Source organism: Hemicordylus capensis, chromosome 1 (assembly GCF_027244095.1).
Source record: "Hemicordylus capensis ecotype Gifberg chromosome 1, rHemCap1.1.pri, whole genome shotgun sequence".
Lineage (NCBI taxonomy): Eukaryota > Metazoa > Chordata > Lepidosauria > Squamata > Cordylidae > Hemicordylus > Hemicordylus capensis.
Window position 1 is genome coordinate 58,190,773 of NC_069657.1, and position 21,855 is coordinate 58,212,627.

Here is a 21,855-nt window from a genome sequence, read left to right on the forward strand (position 1 = left end):
TATTCATTTCCATGACATTCAAGTCTACTTATAACCTTTTTCTCCAGCTTCCTCATCTCTGTACTTCCCCATCCCTCCCCTGAGCTGCTGTGAGTTTAGTTAGTGGCAGGGAGAAAGTTCATTTACTGAGAAGTAATGGTCAGATGATGTGTATTTCCCTAAGCTTCAAATAAAAGGAAGAGTTCCATCTGATTAACTTGGAATCTGCAGGAGTAAAACTGAGAGCTGCAGGCTGTCAACTACTCCAAATTAAGAAACAATTTCCCTGTCTCCTCTTGCCTTTTATGATTTAGTACTTTGTGCAACTTCAATGGCTGGACTGAGCATTGATTTCAATTGGCTTGTGGACAGGGGCTGATTTTGTTCTTGTTGAAAATTTTGTGCATATCTGAGTTCTAAAACACAAAAACCAAGTTTGACAACCTGATAACCGATCAAATGTGATATCTACAAATAATGGGAGAGATGAATCAAAATTGGTATATTATTCAAAAACTAGATTGTTCACTGACCCTTTTCAAATATATTTTTGAATTGCTTTTAATTAATATGATTCAGCAAGGCAGTTCTTATAATATTTCTGTCAGGTATTATTTTGAATCTCTGCAGTCTGTTAAAGTATGATCCAGCAGTTCAGTTTCATTGGTGCCTGACTTGGTCTCACTTACAACAAATATATAATCTTCCTAATTATAACAGTACTGGAAGTGTCAAGCTCCAGGTGCAAATACAATGTCCATTTTGGGGGATTAAACGATGATAGAATTTGTTTTGAGCGATACCTTGGCAGTTATTAAGGATATTATTGGCTATGAGATCTTACTGATTCCTAAAGTCAGTAAGTAACCTTGGATACTTAATGTCTTGGATGAGGATCTTGAACTGGTTACAAGTTCAGCTGCTTCAGCTTGACAAACTATTGCACATTGGTGAGAATCCCAAGTCTGTCTGCCCCGCGCCCCGGTATGATCATATTGAACAGTGGCTAAATTGACATACATTTCTCATAGCTCTTAAGCAGTATTTCCTGATAGATTTATAGAAAAGTGGGGCTTGTTTCTAATTATTGGAACCTTAACAGTCAAAATAATGTTAATCCATATGTCTTATTCCTAATATAACATAAGGATAATAGTGTCTGTTATGCAGAGGAATAAACTTTTTTATTCTTGTAAATTGGTAAATTGTCGTCTTTTCATTTTCTGTACTTGCTCTTAGGTAAAATGATCCATTCTATGGTTGCTCACTTGGATGCTGTCACAAGTTTAGCTGTGGATCCTAATGGAATCTACTTGATGTCTGGAAGTAAGTTAACAACCTCTTGCATTGCCAGCAGATTTTGCTGTAATGCATTGTTTGTTGTGTCTGAAAACCTAACTCTGTTTTTCTCTTCATACAGGCCATGACTGTTCTATTAGATTATGGAATTTGGATAGCAAAACTTGTGTGCAAGAAATAACAGCCCATAGGAAGAAGTTGGATGAATCCATTTATGATGTAGCTTTTCATCCATCGAAAGCATATATTGCCAGTGCAGGAGCCGATGCCCTTGCCAAAGTATTTGTGTGACACAACAAAGCAAACCTGCATCCTATATAGCAGGTTTGCCTGGACAAAAAGAGGGAATGCGTCACTGCCATGACTGAAGAGGTTGCTGATGAGACACTACATGCGACCTGCCTCAGCAGGGACTGTGCATTTGGGGCAGGTATAAATTGTTGGAATCACGATTTCGTGAATAATGCTGGGGCTGATTCATTTAACTGTAATTACTGTATTTTGGGGGGGAAAGCAAACCAGTATTTGTAGCCTTGACTGGATATGAACTGAGCATTTGTCCGTTCTCTAGGTGTGTCTTTAAACGAACGTGGAGTCGAATCTTATTGAAGACTTTTACTTTGGACTCTGTGTGCTGCCTTAGGGTTAGGAATGTGGTGCTCTTGTGGGGGGAAGTGAACTCCAAGAGTAGCTTTCTTTGCATCTCTTAGTATCTTCCGTTTATCATTAAAATACCACAGATTCCCGTTTTAAACTTTTATTTTGCTTCAAAAAAAGGAATTAACTTAAAATATTTAGCATTAGTTGCACAAAATATTTGGATAAAATTCTAGTTTTTATATGTCTTTTATATATTTAGCCTGTCACAACAGTGCTCAAGATTGTATGGATGATGTTTTTTCAGCATTATAGTACCCTAAACCACAGAGATCTTGCTGGCCTGCTGCCCTGTAACCACACGGTTCCCTTTGTTGCCTAATAAAGCTCAGCTAAGTCCTTTCATGAGGATACTAATTCATCATCACTGCATTACTAGCTTCCTAAAGGACTGTAAAGAAGTGTAACTGAAACACAAAGGAACTAAAGTTACCCCCCACCCTCCCAATGAACTTTAAAAATTAATCTTGGCATCCTATCACTATGTGATATTTTGTACATCTTACTGTATTTACGAGATTATTTATCAAGGATTACCCATCTGGCTAATGGCCTATTATTTATTTCACTTTTTGTTGGTCTTTATATCCTTTTTATGTAGCTTGTTAAGGGGCCCTGTATATCTATTATGGCACTCTTTGAACAGTCTAAAATAGACTTAAAATGGGACATGTAATAGTTTTTAAAGTTACAGACAGACTTTTTTCCAGTTAAGTGTCTGGAGTAAAGTTGATTCCAGAAAATCGTTTCAGACCTTTGGGTGAAAATGTTTTTATTTGCGGTTCTAATAGAATGCAAAAGTAGTTGAATCAGGAGTCAGAAATTGGCTGTGTTTGAAATAGTTACTCCCTTCTTAGATTTATTTTTTTCAGATGTGCTTCAATTTATGGTGTAACTAAAAGATTTTGTTTGTGTAACTGCATGATTAAGACAAAGTATTTTTTCTAGTCTTCCACAAAAATCTTTCTGATCAGTTTGCAAGTTTTGATGAGTTTTGTAAGTTTTCTGTTTTACAAACTATGAATCAGCAAATTTTTAAGATTGTAAAACATAGCAAAAATACAGCTGTTTAAAAAATAATGTATATAAAATGCATATAATAAATACTAAATGGTGTACCTGTATATTACTGTTCGCTATATTTTGTGTTGCAAAGTTTTAAGTGTCATTTTATTCTATGAGTAACTAAATAAGGAAATGAAGGTTTAAATTCTAGCAAAATTATTTTACATGTTCTAAATAAATTGCATTGCTTTTTTAACATGTAATATTTGTCAACAGTTTCTGACAGCACTACTCCCTATAAACATTTATTTTACCAATATGTATTCTAAAAATAGAAAACACAATGGTGTGATAGCTAATTTTTTTTTAAAGGAAATATGGTCTAATGATCTCAGCATGGGAGTTGAATTTGACACTTTAAGATTGTATGGCCTTAAAGATCTTATTTTTGTGTTTCACGAACTACATATATTGAGGACTCTATTCCTTTACATTAAGGCAGCATAACAAAAATTCACACCTTACATGAAAGGTTTGCCAGTCTGATAGGCTCAATTCTTAAGAGATGATGCCTGGTATCAAGAGTAGCACTGCATAGGTGCAGCAGTCTGAATTCCAGACTACTGCTGTTCTGTCATGCGAGCAGGGAAAGGGACAACTTTTACCAATCTCCCATTCCTTCTGAAGCTCGCCGTGTGTCATGAAAATATGTCCCTGAGGGTTGTGCAGAAATCAACCCTTCCGCTTGTGTAACACCACAGCAATAGTGTAGAATTCAGCACTGCTCCACCTACGTGGTCCTAATCTGCAATCTTTATGAAAGTAAAATTACATTTGGTTTGATGCAACAGTTGATAGAACTTATTTTTCAATTATTTCCTGTTGCAGCAGGTTTTATTCTACAAGTCATTTCTACAAAAAAAAACACAACACCCCATTTTTTTTCCTTTTTTGAAGGATTATCAGCAGAATGCTACTAAAAAGGGGTGCTGGAGTATATTTTGAAACTGGCACAATAAATGAACATGTTATAGAGACTTGGAATTTGTTCTTATGAATGGTGGCAACTGTGTTAAATCTAGATTAGCAAGGAGAATGTATCTTTTGGATCAAACAAAAAGAAAGAAAACAAATAAAACTTTTTGTTTTGAAGAAAACAAAAAGGTAGTTATGTACCCTTGACAGAGTAATGTAATCGTATATTGCATATAACTGGTTTTTTTTAAAGAAGTGACATCATTGTTTGCAATGTGATGCATTTTAAGTTTATATTGTAAATAAAGGGGAAATGCCGCCATTGACCACTGAGATCAAGGTGAGCTTTTCAATAACTGGTGTAAGATTCTTTTTTAAAAAACCTTTCTCTTGATTTGCACTATAGGTTTTGTTTTTGCTTGCCCCCAGTCAAAAACATTCAACTAGTCAACCAACAAGAGCGTGGGGGTTTTGAATTTTATTGGAAGTAGTTTCATAATTGCCCTTTCTTAAGTGAAACATTGTTTCTGGCAGCTTTTCCAAATTGCTACATTCTAATGCTTAAATGAAATGCCAAGCAAAAACTTTGCTCTTCTTTGAAAATTGTATTAGAAATAGACAAATGTATTTCTTTTCCATTTGCGTTTTTCCATATCTTATTTATTTTCAACTTATAAACACCATTTCAGCTGAAGATACATTAGCAAATAAGATATAAATATACTAAAATAATCATGTGACCACCTCCTGCCAAGTGATGTCACCTTGTGGAGTAACTATCAACATATCCTCACTAAGTAGAAGATCTGGATCATAATCCGTTGATATCCATAAGAATGGGTACTGCGCCTGTTCAGGATTCTCATGGGTAGAATGCTGCAGCTCCTCAAGGTGCCTGAATTCTCTTCCCCCTTTCCCGACTACAGCATGGCGCTATTTGAGACAAGCCGGAAGCCATGTTCTTCATTTCTTTTCCAACCACCGTTGCTAACAGACCTTGTGCTGTCACTCCTCATTCGGAATAGTTCTTAGTGAGTTCATGATATTAAAAAATAAATAAATCTATATTTACAGTTTTGACTCAGAACAGACAGATGACAATTACGGATTATGGCTCCAAAAAGTGTGTGGGGGGGGGACCCTTTAAAAGGTGTGAGGGCTGCAGGGCTAAACTCCCTTCGAAAGTCCTCCATGACCTGTGTCTTGTTTGCTTGGGCAAGAGGAGAGCTGGTCTTGTGGTAGCAAGCTTGACTTGTACCCTGTAAGCAGGGTCCGTCCTGGTTGCATATGAAAGGGAGACTAGAAGTGTGAGCACTGTAAGATATTCCCCTCAGGGGATGGAGCCACAACTCTGGGAAGAGCAGAAGGTTTCAAGTTCCCTCCCTAGCTTCTCCAAGATAGGGCTGAGAATGATTACTGCCTGCAACCTTGGAGAAGCTGCTGCCAGTCTGTGAAGGCAATACTGAGCTAGATAGACCAATGGTCGGACTCAATATATGGCAGCTTCCTATGTTCCTATGTCTCCACCCTGTAAGATCTACATGTCTTTCTCAAAGCAAACAAGAAAGAACCAGGTTCTTGGGCTGCGTGCAGTGATTTATGAGTCCTGAGCCCATCGCCTTGAGTCCATCGACACTGGGTGAACCTATTACATTGACATTGAAGTTGACATCAATAGCAACACCGAGCGCTGTTCAAACAAAGTAATTGAAACCCTCGATGTCCACATCAAAGAGTTTCAAAAGCCCTAAACCACCAGGAAGCACTCCAGCTGGCCATGCAAAGTCGAAGGTAAAAAATTGGTTACCGAAGACCTCACTTCAGCACCTAAGCCTAAAACCCCCAAAAACAATTGACTTGAGAGACTGAACAACTTCTCGGTCAGAGCTTCAGGATATCAGAGATGAACAGCTGAGAGCACCGAGGGAAGCTCTTGACATCAAGTGTCTGTCAACGTCGGGGATCTTGATATCTAAGCAGAAGTCGATTTCTCCAACACCTACTCCGATCCAGTCTTCAGTGCCATCAATGCCGAGGTGCACCGTCAACACCAACAACTCTCTCTATGACACTGATGGAGAAAAGCCAAGCCCCTGTCTTGATATTAAACACTCCAGTGTTCTTGACGTCGAGACAGGTCACGACTCAATATCAATAGCCAGTACCAACATTCAGCATCCAAGAGGGGGAAGATAATGGAGACACAGGTTTGGACCCAACTGCACCTCAGACCCTGCTCTCCATCCTGGATTCTAGTGCCAGCACACCCTCTACAACAACTTTTAAGGGCTTCTTTACTCCAAGTGCTGAACATTCAGTTGAGAACCCAGAGGACACTAGGGTCCCTACAACTACTTCAGTCTTGGAGCAACCCACTGATACACAACCACCAGTGTATTATGCCTTGTTGGAGGCCCACCTGGCCAGTACCTCTTGGCATGCCTGTGGTTTTTCCCACCACTCAGTAGCACCCACCACTTTAACTACGGTTGGCATGGGACAGTCTTACCCAGACATCCCCATAATTTCCAGGATAATAGGTCCTGGAAGCCAATCCAGCCAAGACCATATTACCCACTAACCTCTCTTGCACAAGTGCTTCCAGTTCACACTCTGTTGGGTGGGGACACTACAGTGCCTCAGCAAAATCCTGCTACACATAGCAGATCAATGTCAACCCAGACTATAACACCACCACCCCCCAACCTTAAGTCGGTGTCTTGGTCTTTGCACCTAAACCAAAGAAATCAACCACAGAAACACAAAAATCAAGCCACAAAATGGCTTCCACTGAGACTCAGGCCCAAGTTCCTGCATCATCATGGCTCATCAGATTCTGAGGAATAAGATAATGAAGATCCAGACAGTCTGGCAATATTACTCCAATGGATGTGCCACCTACTACACATGTCTCTCATATAAGATGAAATGGTCCCTAGGTCTGGACTTGAAATCACAGTTGGTGACCATTGATGGCCCAGTATACAACTTTATGGTCAAATCACAATCAACACAACCTATAGCCTTACTAGTCCTTCCTTTGATCTCCTGGGCGGCTCAGTGCTCATGGGAGATTATACAGACTTCCACTTCTACCTCTGAAAGGTTAGAAATGTTATACTGTGTACAGGAGTCTGAGAACTCATCTCTTAAAGCACCCGGCACAGAGTTTGCTGGTCATCGATTGTGCTATGTCCACGAAGTTGGGTAAAAGATATACACAACTTGGGATATATAGGGATGAAAGTTAGACCTCACGGGCAGGAAAGTATATTCCACCACTTGCCTATCAAAACAACAAATTAATCTGCATGCATGGCAAAATACAATCATTGCCTTTGGGAAGAGCTCCAACAGGACTTCAAAAAGCATTTCAAGCAGACAATGACAAAATCATCTGCACTCACACTTCAACAACTCAGCACTGCAAAACATCTGGCCAAAACAGAGTCCAGGTCCATGACAAGATTTCGATCATGGCAAGGTCCATGACAAGATCTCGACCAGCAGATCTTGAAGGCAGAGAAGGCAACAAGCTTGCACTTCTCTCCAAAAGAAGATGTCAAGCAAGGAAACACAGCAAGGAAATAAATCAACAAGAAAACAAATGGTGAAAGGAAAGCTAAGTTTAAGGCTAGGAATTTTCTAGGGTTTGATTTCTGGCTGGCTGGAAGTGTGTGTTTTTGACAGCGAAGGAGCGGTTGGCCTGAGTGGGAGATTGATTTCAGGTGAGTGACTCAGTTTGTGAGGGGTCACACTCCTGAGGCGAGTCAGATTGCCAGCAGATCTTGAAGACAAAGGCGCAGAGCAGAGGAGCTTTGCTCACAGATATCAAAGCAGTTTTGCAGGCATTTGTGGGGAACTCTAGGGAGGCACACAAGTGGTCCCCCTTCATCACAGAGGAGACATGCTGCAGCAGGGAAAGGTGAGTACTACCTGACTTGGAATTTTCTTGGTGGACAAAGCTGAAAACATTTAATTGGCTAACAACTGCACCCAATACATAACTTCAAGTGAGCAAGCTATATATATTCTAAATAGACAATCAAACCAGTTATTAAGGTAGAATGCCAGCAGGAGAGAGGATTCTTCCCAGTGTATTACACAGAGTGTTGCATATATGATTATCTGCCTGAGGGGCAGAAGTCCTGGGTGTGCAATCGATGCAAAGAGGTGCTAGTTCTCAGGGAACAAGTTTGTTCCCTCGAAGCCAAGGTGGATTATCTGAAGAATCTCAGGGAGGCAGAGAGGTGTGTGGATGAGATGTGATAAAGGCATCCCACTCCCAGGCTGATGGCGCTTCTGCTGTCATGGACTATGAGGGTCTTGTGGAAAGAGGATATCTGTCCAAAGAAGAGGGAAACACTCCCTTAGCTCCCTTCCTTGGGTGATACACTCATATCCTCTTGCACAGGATACTTCTTCAGGGGATGGGTGGGGCCTCCTAGTAGTGGGTGGTTTGATTATTAGGAACATAGAGAGATGGGTCGTGTAGCAGACCACATGGTGACTTGCCTGCCTCGTGTGAAGATAGTGGTTATCATGCTGCGTGTAGGTAGGCTGCTAGACGGTGCTGGGGAGGAGTCAGCACTGTCATGCACATTGGTACCCATGATGTTGGGAAATGCAGTCGGGACATCCTGGAAGCCAAATTTAGGCTACTAGGTGGCATACTGAAGTCCAGGACCCCCCAGGGCAGTGTTCTCTGAAGTGCTACCTATTCCACGTGCAGGACCAGTGAGACAGACAGAGCTGAGGGGTCTCAATGCATGGATGAGACAGTGGTGCCGGGAGGAGGGGCTTAGATTAGTTAAGCACTGGGATACATCTTTGGGGAAGTTAAGCCTGTACAAAGGGCTCTACTTGAACCAAGATGGAACCAGACTGCTGGCGCTTAAAATCAAAAAGGCCGCAGAGAAGCTTTTAAAATGATGTCTGGGGAGATTGCCAACAGGAACTGGGTGGTATCTTGTTCGGCAAGCAAAATCCCCTATGGTGTGGGGGTGCACACATTTTGGATAAACCAGAATGGGGAAGTGTAGAGCGGAAGGGAACATGTCACCTGGCCAAAAAAGTCAAATGATGGTAAGGGGGAAATATAACACGCTAATACCAGGTGAGGGACTTGGTGTATAGTTGTGTATATACCAATGCCAGAAGCCCCCGAGCGCAGATGGATGAACTGGAGTGCTTAGTTACTAATGAAAACAGATAAAGTGGGTGTAATGGAGACCAGGTGGAACAGTGAGACCCAGTGGGGCACTGTTATTCCTGGATAAAAACTTTACAGAAGGGACAGGGAGTAGGACTGTATATTAAAGAAGGAATAGATAGGTTTTTCTAGTCTAGAAAACCTAGGTGAACCAGAGTCCTCCACAGAATCATTATGGGTAACAATACAAGGACTGCAAAGAAATGTGTTACTAGGGATGTGCTATCACCCTCTGGATCAGAACGCTGAGAGTGACCTGGAGTTGGAGAAGCAAATAAGAGAGGTGTCTGACAGACAGGGCAGTAACAATGGATGACTTCAACTACCCACACATAGACTGGGTAAATTCACATTCTGGTAATGAAGGAGGCCATATTTGTAGACATGCTAAATAACTGTGCCTTAGATAAGTTAGCTGTGGAACCAACCAGAGAGATGCGACCTTGTACTTAATCCTGAGTGGTGCACAGGACCTGGTGTGAGATGTCAGTACCATTGGGGAACAGTGACCATAGTGTGATTCAATTCAGTATATATGTGAGGGGCAAATTGTCAACACAGATGTATTCAGAAGAGGAAACCTCTCAAAAATGAGGGGACTGGTAAAATGGAAGTTGAAAGGCAAAGTCAGGAGAGTAAAATCACTCCAGAAAGCATGAAAATTATTTAAAACCACAATACTAGAAGCTCAGTTGGAATGTATACCAAGAAGGAGGAAAGCTACTACCAAGCTAAGGCGGACACCAGCATGACTAACAAGTAGAGTCAGGGAAGCAGACTTCTTTCAGAAAATGGAAGAGCTGCCCAAATGAAGAGAACAGGAAGGAACGTACACTCTGGCAAAACAAATGCAAGGAGACAATAAGGGATGCAAAAAGAGAGCTTGAGGAACACAAGAGCTAGAAGTGTCAAGGAGAATAACAAAATTTTAAATATATCAGAAGTAGAAAACCTGCCAGGGAGAGGTTGGACCCTTAGATGATGGTGTGAAAGGGATTAAGGAAGATGAGATTGCAGAGAAACTGAATGAGTTCTTTGCATCTGTCTTCACAGGAGAAGATACTGACCATATACCCTGTCAGGATGTGGGCTTTTCATGTTTAGAGGCTGAAGAACTGGGCCAAATTGAGGTGACAAGGGAAGATAGTTCTAAACTGTCTTGAAAAACTAAAAATTAACTAATTGCCAGGGCCAGATAGCATCCACCAAAGAGTTCTGAAGGAACTCAGATGTGAAATTGCGGATTTCTTAGCAAAAATATATAACTTGTCCCTACAATCAGGCTCTGTACCAAAGGACTGGAAAGTAGCCAATGTAACTCCCAATTTTCAAAAAGGGATCCAGTGGGGATCTGGGAAATTACAGGCCAGTCAGCTTAACCTCAGTGCTGGGTAAATTGATGGAAAGCATACTTAAGGACAAAATTGTTAAACAACAATTAACATAATTAACAAACAACAAGGAGAACCGGCATGGCTTCTGCAAGGGCAAGTCTTGCCTCACTAACTTTTTAGAGTTCTTTGAGAGTGTTAACTGGCATGTGGATAAAGGTGATCTGGTCGACAGTATACTTGGACTTCCAGAAAGCTTTTGACAAAATTCCCCACCAAGGGCTCTTGAGCAAACCTAGCAGTCATGGGATAAGGGGACAGTCCACGAAACCCCCCCGGCACTGAACCAGGTTGGGGGAGGTTGAAGGGATGCCGGACCAAACTGCCTCGATCAGGTTCGAGTCCGGACTCCAACCAAACTGGTGCAGCCAGTTCCGTGCACATCCCTATCACTGTGTGGAACAGGATGCTGGACTATAGGCCTTAGGCCTGATCCAGCAGGGCTATTCTTATGTTCTTAATAGAATGTGCTTCCTTTAAGTTTGTCAGCCGCTCCAAGAATTTTTACAAAATGCATGAGTGCAATTTTAGCTCATCTGTGAATGGTGGGAATTACAGTATTTCCATTTCTCTGTTAGATGATCAGCTCCTGACAGCAGGCGAGGAAAATGAGTTACATACATTCTCAGATAAAGTGTGTATTGCATCTCTTGGAAGATGTGGGGATCCAGGTAAACTGGAAGAAGTTGCATCTGGACCCTGTGAAAAGGATACAATGTATCAGGTCAATCTTGGACACACAGACAAAAAGAGCATACTTACCAAACAAAAGGTACCTGTTGATAAACTTGATTCAGATTTTCTGGGGAAAGCCAGTATAGTGGGCACATCAAATTCCAAGGTTACTGGGGCTTATGGCCTCATACAATGGCACTGTCCAGTATGGCCATCTAAGGATGCATTGTCTTTAATTATGTTTCCTCTGTTTTCAGACTCAACATAGTCAACAGATGAACCGGCACATACCTGTGTCAGTCGTACACTCCCTGTGGTGGTGGACTCTGTACAAAAACTTGCTGGAGGGGATTCCATTCACGTTTCCTTCTGACTCCTACAGCCAGGGTTACAACCAATGTGTCCCTCTCAGGATGGGAGGACACACTGTGGGAGTTGCCAAATGTGGGGAATATGGGTGAGGCAATAAATTTAACATATTTTCTGGAACTGTTAGCAGTGTTCCAAGCATTAACATCTTTCCTTCTCTTACTTCAGGGGAGGGTGGTAGAGGTAGAACTAGACAATACAACTGTCATTGCCTACTTGAACAGACAAGTGGGTACAATCTCCCAATCCCTCGGCACCCTCAGTGCGCAATTGTGGCATTGGTGCCTAGTTCAGCAGACTTAACAGATTGTTATGTACATAAAAGGGACAGAAAATACACTGGCAGACAATTTAAGCAGGACAGAAATGGGCTTGCAGCACCATGAATGGGAGATTCACCAGAAATATATAACAAAAATATTCAGCTGCTGGGGGAATCTGACATTCGATCTGTTCACAACAGAACAAAAAGCAGGTCTGGGAAAACATTCAGTGGGAGATGCATTCCAGCAGAGTTGGAGGAACGAACTACTTTACATTGAGGTAGCTGCCAATACCTGCATACTGACTGAGCAGAAGCGGAATGCATCCTGGCATTCCGCTTCCCCTTGGTGGCCATGCCAGGCATGGTTTCTGCTTCTGCTCAGTCAGCACACAGGTACTGGCGGCTACCTTAATAGCCAGATTTACTGTCCCAAGATGGGGATCAAATTCTACATCTCAACCTAGGGACTCTAAAGCTGACAGCTTGGAGAGTCAGCTTCTAGATATAATACTTTTAAATGAAAGAAAGGTCTCCATGAGGTATAATAATGCTTACAAGTGGAAGAGATTTAAGTTGTATGCAAGTGTACAGGGTTTTACTCCTGCAGATGTAACTATTAAGACAAGTACTTTCATATTTAATAGGTTTAAAGAAAAACAGGTTTGGCTACCATTTCCCTAAAGGTACACTTGATAGCAATATCTTCAAAAACATAAAGGATGGGGAGTGGTAGGACTGTGTTTTCATCCAGATTGCAAAAGATTCCTGATCGAGCTTAATTAAAGGAGTGGAGCTTAATTGGTTCAGCTCTGAAAAGCCACCTTTTGAGCAAATGGATTTCTTTGAAACTAATTGAAAACTTTTCTAATAGCCCTAACTAATGCAAAGAGAGTTAGTGAGTTAACGGCGCTAAGATCTGACTTGCCATATACAAAGTTTTATCCTGACAAGGTGCTCATGTGGATGGATCCTTTGTTCTGTCCTAAGGTGGTGCTAGATTTTCACCTGAATCAGGATATTGTACTACCTACATTTTTCAGAAACCCTAAAATGCCTCTACAATGCATCTTTACATAAACTGGATGTTTGGAGGTCACATTTGGAGGTTTACGTAGATAGAACTAAGGGCTATTGTAAAAGTAAACAACTTTTTGTAGCCTATAAGGTCATCCTATATCAAGGCAACACGTGTCCCATTGGCTGGTAGAACTAATCTCTTTAGCATACAAGGTTCAGAAGGTAGAACCACGCACAATTAGAGCTCACTCTACCAGGCTTATGCAACATCAGTGGCACATCACCCAGGGATCCAAATGGAAGATATCTGTAAGGTGGCAACATGGTCGTCTGAACTACCCTTTGTGAAATGCTATGCAATTGACCTACATTCTGTTGCAGAAGCTAATTTTGGAAGGGGAGTCTTGAAGAGAATTTTGCTATAGTTACTGCTCTATCCTCCTGGGAAAGCTCGCTAAACACCCAGGCTTATGAATGTCCTACAGATCATGCTACAGATAAACAGGTTGTTCATCTGTAACTTACGGCATTCATAAGAACCTCCCATCCTCCCCATAGCAGTAAGTGAATAGATAAAGACTTACCTGTGCTCTCTGGAAGACTTTGTGGGATTATCATCATATGGAGGTGGTCATCCAGGAACCAAAAGAAGGGCAGTTTAATCACCGAAATAAATGGTTGCACTGAGCACAAGGGGTTGTGCATGAATGCCGTGTGAATGCCGTGATGAGCTTGGATATTCCACCCATGAGGTCCTGCACAGATGCAGAACCCATGCTTATGAATGTCTACGTATCACAGATCAAGGTACAGGTGAGCAACCTGTTTTTTCGAATAGGCTCACTCTCATGTAACATTGTGCAATTTTTCATTTGCGCAGATGACAAATTGTGTGCACACGTTACTGGACGTGCCTTTGCAAGATATACCAGTGTCTGTGCTTTTCTTGTGCTCTTGTAGAGTTGCAGCGGATATGCAGCCCTGACTTTTGGCTGCCCCTCCCTCATATCATAATATTCTCTCCCACTAGGTGTTCAGATGGGACACATCCAGAACGAGGAGTTTAGTTTAAGAACACAGCTTGGCATCATCTGTGTAAAGAAAATTCCACCTCTCTTCAGGTCAACCTGAGCTAAATGTATGTCCCAGGTCTTTCCTCATAGATATCTTTGGGTCAGGGGGATGGAATTGATGACACATGCTCTTGCCCTACTTTACTACAATTTAACTTCTATTTTTCTTTCAGAGAGGTTTTGCTTATTTTTTTTTTAAAGTACAGCATCTTCTGAATAGTGTGATGATGCCCCTGTTAGTAAATCAAAGATATAATGGGAATTATAAAATTATTAAGCTTACAAGTTACATAGGCTGGCAATGCAGCTTCTTTACTGAATAGTGAAAAACATCTGGAAAGAGACTTTAGGAGTGACTCGGAATTTCTGAATTTATAAACAAACTAGCTAATAAATCTTTCCTGTCAGATGGTCATCAGGTTATTATATAGCATGGGTTATAGTATAGAATTCCTACAGTTTTGGTAGTGCTGGACTTAAAATTAAAACCATAGAAAAATGTAATATTTTAAATATTCATTGTTTTATTGTGATTCAGTAATTAATGATACCAAAAGCGGCAATTTTTATTATTGCTTTGACTTATACCATACTGCATTTCTGGAGTCTTGTCTATATATTAAAAAGTACAGTAGCTGTTATGTAAAGAATGTGCATTTTCTATAACAAAACTTTTTTAAAGCTCAAACTAGTAATCTGAACAAAATCCATATCTTTCCTTGAGTACCTGTTGTTCCATACAGTAAGAGGATACTGTGCAGAACTACCAATATATGAAGAGATTCAGTAGAAAAATACAAGGCATTCTTGCCATTCATATTTAGTGTAATATATTGCCATTCATAATTTTAAAAAAACAAAACTAAAAGCCACATAAATATGATCCCTTCTGTACCTTTTTTATAACAGCTTAGAATTTTACAAACAATATATAGTAGAAAAAAAGAACTCAGTTTTGTAGTTAATGGTAGTTCCTTGTGGTTTATAATCTCATCTATTGCTCACTTAATCTGAAACTCCTGGATTTGTCATTATTTTCCCTCATAGTTTTAATCTAAAGAGACTTGAGACAACACCTTAATTTCAGTTGATAAAAAATTTAAAATAATCAGTAATGAAAGATGTATACACATGATTGGAAATTAGTTTCCTAAAAACATGTACATATTTAAAATCTAGAACATGGTTGAAAGGTGGACTAAAATAACTTCATCACTGGAGCCCCACTTGTTCAATGGGGCTTATTCCCAAGCAAGTGTGTACAGGATGCAGCCTTAGACTGAATTGCTTCAAAATAAAATCCAGCTATTCTTCTGTCTTCATGCCTACCTACCTCATCCACCTTGATTTCACCTTTTTGAATTAATTGTTAGAGGCACATTGGAGAAGGAAGAGGAGACCTTGCTAGAGAAGTCCACTGGGGAGCTTGATTCACAACCAAGACTTTGTTGATATAACAAGGCAAGTTCTGTTCAACATTGGATACAAGTGGATGTGCAGCTGACAAGTGCAATTTAGTTACACATATTTTATGTTTAGTGTGTTATGCATGGGCACAGTCATTGTAAATGCTGGTCATTAAATATACTACATATGCAAGAGTACGTAGTCTTTTCACTGCCAAAACTGAACATTGGGTCAGATCCAGCAGTGTCCTGTGTGAACAGATAGTTCTTCTCACAGAACTAGGGGGAAAGGTCCTAGTAGGATAGAAGAAAGATCCATTCCACAAAATCTAACCCATTCTTAACAGCACCTTTTCTATTAAAACATCTAAATGTTTTTTCCTAAGAGTTAAAAGTTTGAAACAAATGTCTCATTGTGTACAAGTCTATGTTGCAGGATTTTTTAGAAGACTCTACAAACAGTACTAGTCAGAGCTTAGCATGACTAAGATTTTGGTTTTTTTTAAATCCAAACTTAAATTGGTGGGTTCTTTGGTGCAAAAGAGGTTAGCCAGGTAGGTAGGCAACTTATGTTCATGTTTTGGAGTATTTTACTTCAGTCTTCCGCCCCACTCCCAACTCCCCAATCTAAATATGTAGGTTGACTGAAGATCAGGTTGTATAGAACTTTCCAAAAGCATTTTAAGTAACACATTGGAAATGTGTTTCATAACTCACTTAATATTCTCCATGTCACTGCTGACAGCATTCTAGAATAAGGTTTTTTGTTATTTTTGCACTGGATAGAATGCATGTATTTGAGATATATTGATTTTAATTTGGGAGGAGACATATAGTAAGTAACAGCAATTAATGCCAGGAGCTGCATATATTTTCTCTATATACATAAAATGGATATCAAGAAACTTTAAGATCTGCATCACTTTAAACTTTAACTGAGGAATATTAAATATACAATGGTAGCTTTCGGCTAAATTCTGTACTTGCTATTTATTCAAGCAAAACTTGTACTGACTTCAGTAGAAGCTTTGCCTACAGAAAGCAGAATAGTAGCCCTTTGTAAGTGAACCCAAATCCTTGCAACTTTGTGTGCTAGAATAACAGAACATCTGTACCCTAGAGAGACCGTCTTGGCTTTCCTGATGTGATTTAAAGTCATCTCCTGCAGACTTCCATTCACTGTTTAGAGTCCAAGAAATCTCGGCAAATGGCTCTAACAACATCCGGAACAATCTGCTCTAGTCCTGTAAACTCTCTTGTGAAGAAGGTGTGCGTCTCCCTTGGTTCAGATGCCATATCTTTTAAATCATCCAGTGGGGCCCAAGCAATGCCAATAGAAAAGGTGGTTATACCTACAACAAAGTCAAGAAGAGAGACTCTTTAAAGTTCAAGTAGATATGACAATTGTCTAGGTTTATATTTATAAAATTGATTCGGACAAAATAGTTCTAAATGGATATTAAAAAGATGTTAGATTTCTGCCCACTGGCTGTGGCATAGTGTGCAATTGTACAGAGCCAATGTACATTGCATTGAGGCTGCTGCAGACTCGTAAGGTTACCACAATGCTGTAGAGAATGGGTAATTGTGCAAACAGCAGTACTACTGTAATTTCTTCTATTGTGGATGGGAGAAATTGCAGCGGCACTGCTTGCACAACCATTCATTCTCTGCAGTGTCAGGTTGATTCTTGAGTCCGGAGCATCCCTGATGTGATGAGAAGCATCTTCATACTGCTACACATCATGCTGGCCACTGAAATCAAGAGAACTACTGATGGTGATTTCTGTAAAGTGGTTTAGATAATTATGCCACAGCAGCAGGAAGAAAAATATTTTGAATTTTGGATCAGTCCTGATTGCAGTGGCTGACATCTTTAAAGTTAAGGTGGGTGGATGTGTAGAGATGTGTGTAGAGACATTAGGAGGCTGTGTAGAAATGTGATAGGAGCCCACATGCAACATCCCTGGTCTTGCTACACACACATTGTTGCACAAACGGATGAAACCTTCCAGCTCTGTCTGTACTCCACAAGCACTTTGTAAGAGAGGAAACATGTAGCTGAACTTCAGTAATGTGTCTCTTACAGAGCACAAGCAGAGCTCAGACGTTTAAACCACTTGCACAACAGCACACATGGAGGACTGGGGGAGTTGTGTGCAGACCTCCATCCTGCAGAGCCTCCTAATATGCACTTAGGATATCAGCCAGTGTCCCATACACAGTGAGGTCAGGTGATCTTGAACAGTGGAAATCTTTGTGAATGATAGTATAATAAAGTCATATTTCCCAATGACCTATAGATACCAAATTTTGCATGCACAGTTCTGCCACTGAAGTTAGCTGAATGCAAAGTAGATCTTTCTCAGATTCAAGTTTACCATACATGATAGTTATTCAAAAAAATGAATAAACTTGAAGTTGAAATTCTAAAATATCCAAACTGTTATTTTACTTCCTTTTGCAAACACATTAATAAACAATTATATTACATAAATGAATAAAATGTATTACTTTATATATATTGAATTTCTTGGACTTTTCTTTAACTGTAATCTATGCAAAATGACTGCTCAGTCAATGACGGGCTGTGTGTTTGTGGGTCTAGGTCTAGCAATGAGCAACAATGAAGAAATTTCATCCACATTTGCTCAAATCATGAGGATTCAGAAACTGAATTTTCCAGAGTGTTAGTTTCCTGACTCCAAAGAATATTGGGAATTAGAATTCTTGACTCCCTCACAAGACTACAATTCCAGGGTGCTTTGGAGGAAGCAGCAGCAGTCTGACTAATTTAAAATGGAGCTTAAACTTGTATAGATGTAGCCCCTCTTGTATTAAGCTAGTTATAATAGCTATTTAAAATAACACCACAGCTTTGAAAAGAGGGTATGGTGGATTACATGCCTACTTTTATGAACTCAGTTGTGTAAGCATAGATGAAAAGCACTAATTTCTTATTCATGTGCCTTCCATATTAAAAAACATCTGGAGGGTAGCAGTGGTAAGTGTCTTGTGGAAACAACAGTCATGAACCTTGCATCACCCTGAAGACTAGCAAACTGAAGTTCATGCTTTTGTGAACTAGAACCCATTTAGGTAATGCGTGTTATGTTAGCTTCAGTTGGCACTTCATGCAGCTGCTGGACAATTTTAATAAATAAGTTCAACAAGACACTGTTGCTCATGTGAAAGAATAATTTACCTGCTTTATGAGCAGCAGCTGCTGGTCCTCTGACATCATCATAAGACTGGCCATCAGTCAAAATCACCAGGAAATTTTTGTTGGCTCCATCTCTCACAGGTCCAAACACATTTCTGGTTATATAAGTAATGGCATCTCCAGTAGCAGTACCACCACTCATGTAGCGGATTCCTCGAAGAGCTGTCAGAACCTTCTCTTTTGTGATGTAGTCTGTAAAGCTGAACTCAGTGCGCTGATCATAGGTAAACTGCACTACTGCTATCTTGGCCCCAATATCTGTGATTTCAAATGATCTGGCAACATTGCCAATAAATTCAAGCATGAGACGGAAGTTGCTGTCTCCAACACTGCTAGAACCATCTATCAGGAAAGCTATGTTGACTGAGTTGTAGCAAGTCTTGCTGCACAGCATTTGTTCATGGGCACACAGTTTTTGAACAAGAGGTTTGACATATTTTGTAGTACCAAACCAGGAGGGTATGTTGTAGGAGAAGAAGCCATTATTTCTACAAACAGCCTGTTTTTAAAAGCAAAATAAGAAAAAGTAATGGATGTGTGACATCTTTTTAGCTAAACTTTTAGTATTTTAAAGAAGTATTTTAGCTAAACTTTCCATAATCGATTTCTTTCTGTGTGCAATAAATATTCATTTCTAATGTGCAGTGCTCATGTCTTCACTTGAGACAGAGTGCTCATTTCTTAAACCCTCAAAAGCATAGTATTCAGTGGTTTACATACTGCACAGTCTACCATCATTCCAAGTAAGATGCCCACACACTGCTACATTCTACTTTAAAAACATGCTGCTGCTTGCAAACATATAGAGCCTCCATGGATTCTTAGAACAGTGTCATCACTGCAGTGATAATGCTCCCTTGATTCCCAATGGGAACTTCATCACTGGAGTGATAGTCACGGAGGCTCCATGTGACTGCAAGCAGCAGCAGCGTATTTTTGAGTAGAATGCAGCAGGGTGTGGGCATCTCGCTTAGAATGATTGGAGATTGCATGTTATGCAAGACACTAAGTGGGAAACTGTTTTACTTTCCCCAGATAGTTCATTTATTGCTATTGTAATTGTGGTGTGAAATATTTAATTTATGTAGGAAACTATACCCCACCTAATTTACAAAGAACCAAAAGGTGGCTTACTGAAATTAGAACAGTACAAAAGATAGCAGTGGCTGACATGATCCACAGCTTAATGCAGTTGGTGTAGATCCACCTGCACCTCTGTGGGGCTCTAAATTACCCAGTGCCATTGCAGCACAAGAGGCAGTATTGATACTGTTGACTCTTGTGTGATTGCATGTCACATGCTGCTTCCACTATTTCCAATGGAAGTGGTGTCTGATATAGCAGTAACAGTACTGCCCTCTTGTGCAGCATCATTGCCAGGCAATTTAGAGCTACACAGCAGCTCAGGCAGGTCTGTACCACACACATTACACTGTGAGAAATATAAAAGTAGCAGAGAGTAGAAAAAAATAGCCATGAAGCCACCCACTTGTAAAAGCTCTGAGTACGCCTGGCATGGCAGAGCAGATTAATGTGGGTGTAGGTAGTCCTTCAGATATCTGTCCTAAGCAGTTCAGAGCTTTAAAGGTGATAATCAATACCTTGAATCATGCCCAGGAACATACTGGTAACTAACGCAGCCATTACAGTTGCTGGGTGCTATGGTCTAAGCATCTATTGCCCACCAGAACCTTCACCATAGCATTCTGTCCTGTCATTTCCCAAGGGTCTTCAAGGGTAGCCCCACGTAGAGTGCACTACAGTAGTCTAGGCTAGAAGTGATGTCACCATGGCACAGCTGAGCTGGCATACCAACTAAAGCTGAACAAAAGTGCATCGGTCACAGCTGCTACTTGAGCGCCCATGAGCAAACCTGGGTCCAGGAGCACTCACAAGCTGAAAACCTACTATTTAAAGGTGGCTGCTACCCCATCTGCAAACAGGCTGATAGCCTGCTCTTGAATCAGCAGGTTTGTTAACAATGAGAATCTCTGTTTCATCCTGATTTAATTTCCATTTGGTGACGGCCTCAACTAGGCCATCACCAGGCTTCCAGACTCTGATTCACTACTGTAACTGTCTCTCCAGTTGGAGATGGTAATGGGATGTGCAATTGGATGTCGTCAGTATACTGATGACTCCCATATCAAACCCCCAGACAAACTCATGGAATATCATGGAACTGGTGGTTTCATGATGTTCAGAATATGTCATAAATACTCATTGGATAGTCCCTGGGTAGCATACAGACCTTCAATGAGTGGCACACCATCAACAGAAGCTCCTTCCCTGAACAGGGAAGCTGAACTTTTGCAAGGGCTCGTTACGCAAGGAGGAGGTAGTGGTGTGCACGGAACCGGCACCTGCTGGTCTGAAGAAGGGGGGGATCTCTTTAAGGATGGGGGAAGGTGCTCTTACCCCTCCCGCCACATTTCCACCACCAGCACTGCCTTTTAAAGCGGTCTGGTGGGGTGGCAGCGTACCTCCTTGCCGTCCTGGTGCCTCTTTGGACTGGAAGTAACCGGAAGTTGCCGCTGTACATGCGCACGTCACAACATGCACATGAGTGAGCACGACGTGCACACATGCAGTGGCAACTTCTGGTCTGTGGAGGCACTGGTGCAGCAAGGAGGTACACTGCTGCCCTGTTGGACTGTTGTAATAGGCAGTGCTGGCGTGGAAAATGCAGCAGGAGGGATAAGAGCACACTTCCCCGTCCTTAAAAGGATTCGAACCAGCTGAACCACCAGGCTTTTGAACCGGTTTGGAGGCCCACATAGTTCCATGCACATCTCATGCACATTCTATGCACATCCCTAGCAGGAGGTGGCTTTGCATAACTGCTGCTCTCCTTTTGCTAATGGAATTCGCTACCAACAAGAGAGCACCACTCTACCAAAAGTCTGGATGCTACTCCTTATGACATAATTAGTTATTTGTGCTGACAGCTTCCCTGGATGCCACACCATCTTGTGACCTACCCTCCCCTTTGCGGGGGGGCTTCTCAAACCTCAGTGGTTGACATGATGTGCAATGGTATGGAGCCACTGCGCACCATGTCAGGGTTACTGTGGATTTGTAAGGCATCCCTGATGGTTGGGCAAACAGCATTATTGCCATTTCTCCCATTGTTGTGAATGGGATAAACTGTGGCTGCACTGCTTGTGCAACCACCCTTATGCTAGCTAGAGTGTTGGGGCTGCCTTACAAGTCTGCCTCAGCCCAGACATAGTGCACAGTAGCTCCATACTGCTGTGCATCATGTCAGCCAGAGGCCTTAGCAAATATGCTCCGTTTTCTCAACACTAT

At 41.1% G+C, this 21,855-nt stretch overlaps 2 protein-coding genes across 8 annotated transcripts in view; one reads left to right on the forward strand and one right to left on the reverse strand.

Moving 5' to 3' along the window:
- The window catches only part of STRN3 (striatin 3), a 99,053-nt gene extending 94,778 nt beyond the window's left edge, over positions 1-4,275 (forward strand). For all 6 annotated transcript variants that reach the window (XM_053251801.1, XM_053251818.1, XM_053251810.1 and 3 more), the window contains 2 exons: positions 1,219-1,305; positions 1,400-4,275. In XM_053251801.1, coding sequence (XP_053107776.1) covers positions 1,219-1,305; positions 1,400-1,569 — 257 coding nt within the window. In that variant the 3' untranslated portion in view covers positions 1,570-4,275. The remainder of the gene's footprint in view (positions 1-1,218; positions 1,306-1,399) is intronic.
- A 10,146-nt stretch (positions 4,276-14,421) lies between these two features.
- COCH (cochlin) overlaps positions 14,422-21,855 on the reverse strand; it is a 53,563-nt gene continuing 46,129 nt past the window's right edge. For both annotated transcript variants that reach the window (XM_053282747.1, XM_053290314.1), the window contains 2 exons: positions 18,529-19,045; positions 14,422-16,675 (listed from right to left, as the gene is read on the reverse strand). In XM_053282747.1, the coding sequence (XP_053138722.1) occupies positions 16,500-16,675; positions 18,529-19,045 (693 nt within the window). In that variant the 3' untranslated portion in view covers positions 14,422-16,499. The remainder of the gene's footprint in view (positions 16,676-18,528; positions 19,046-21,855) is intronic.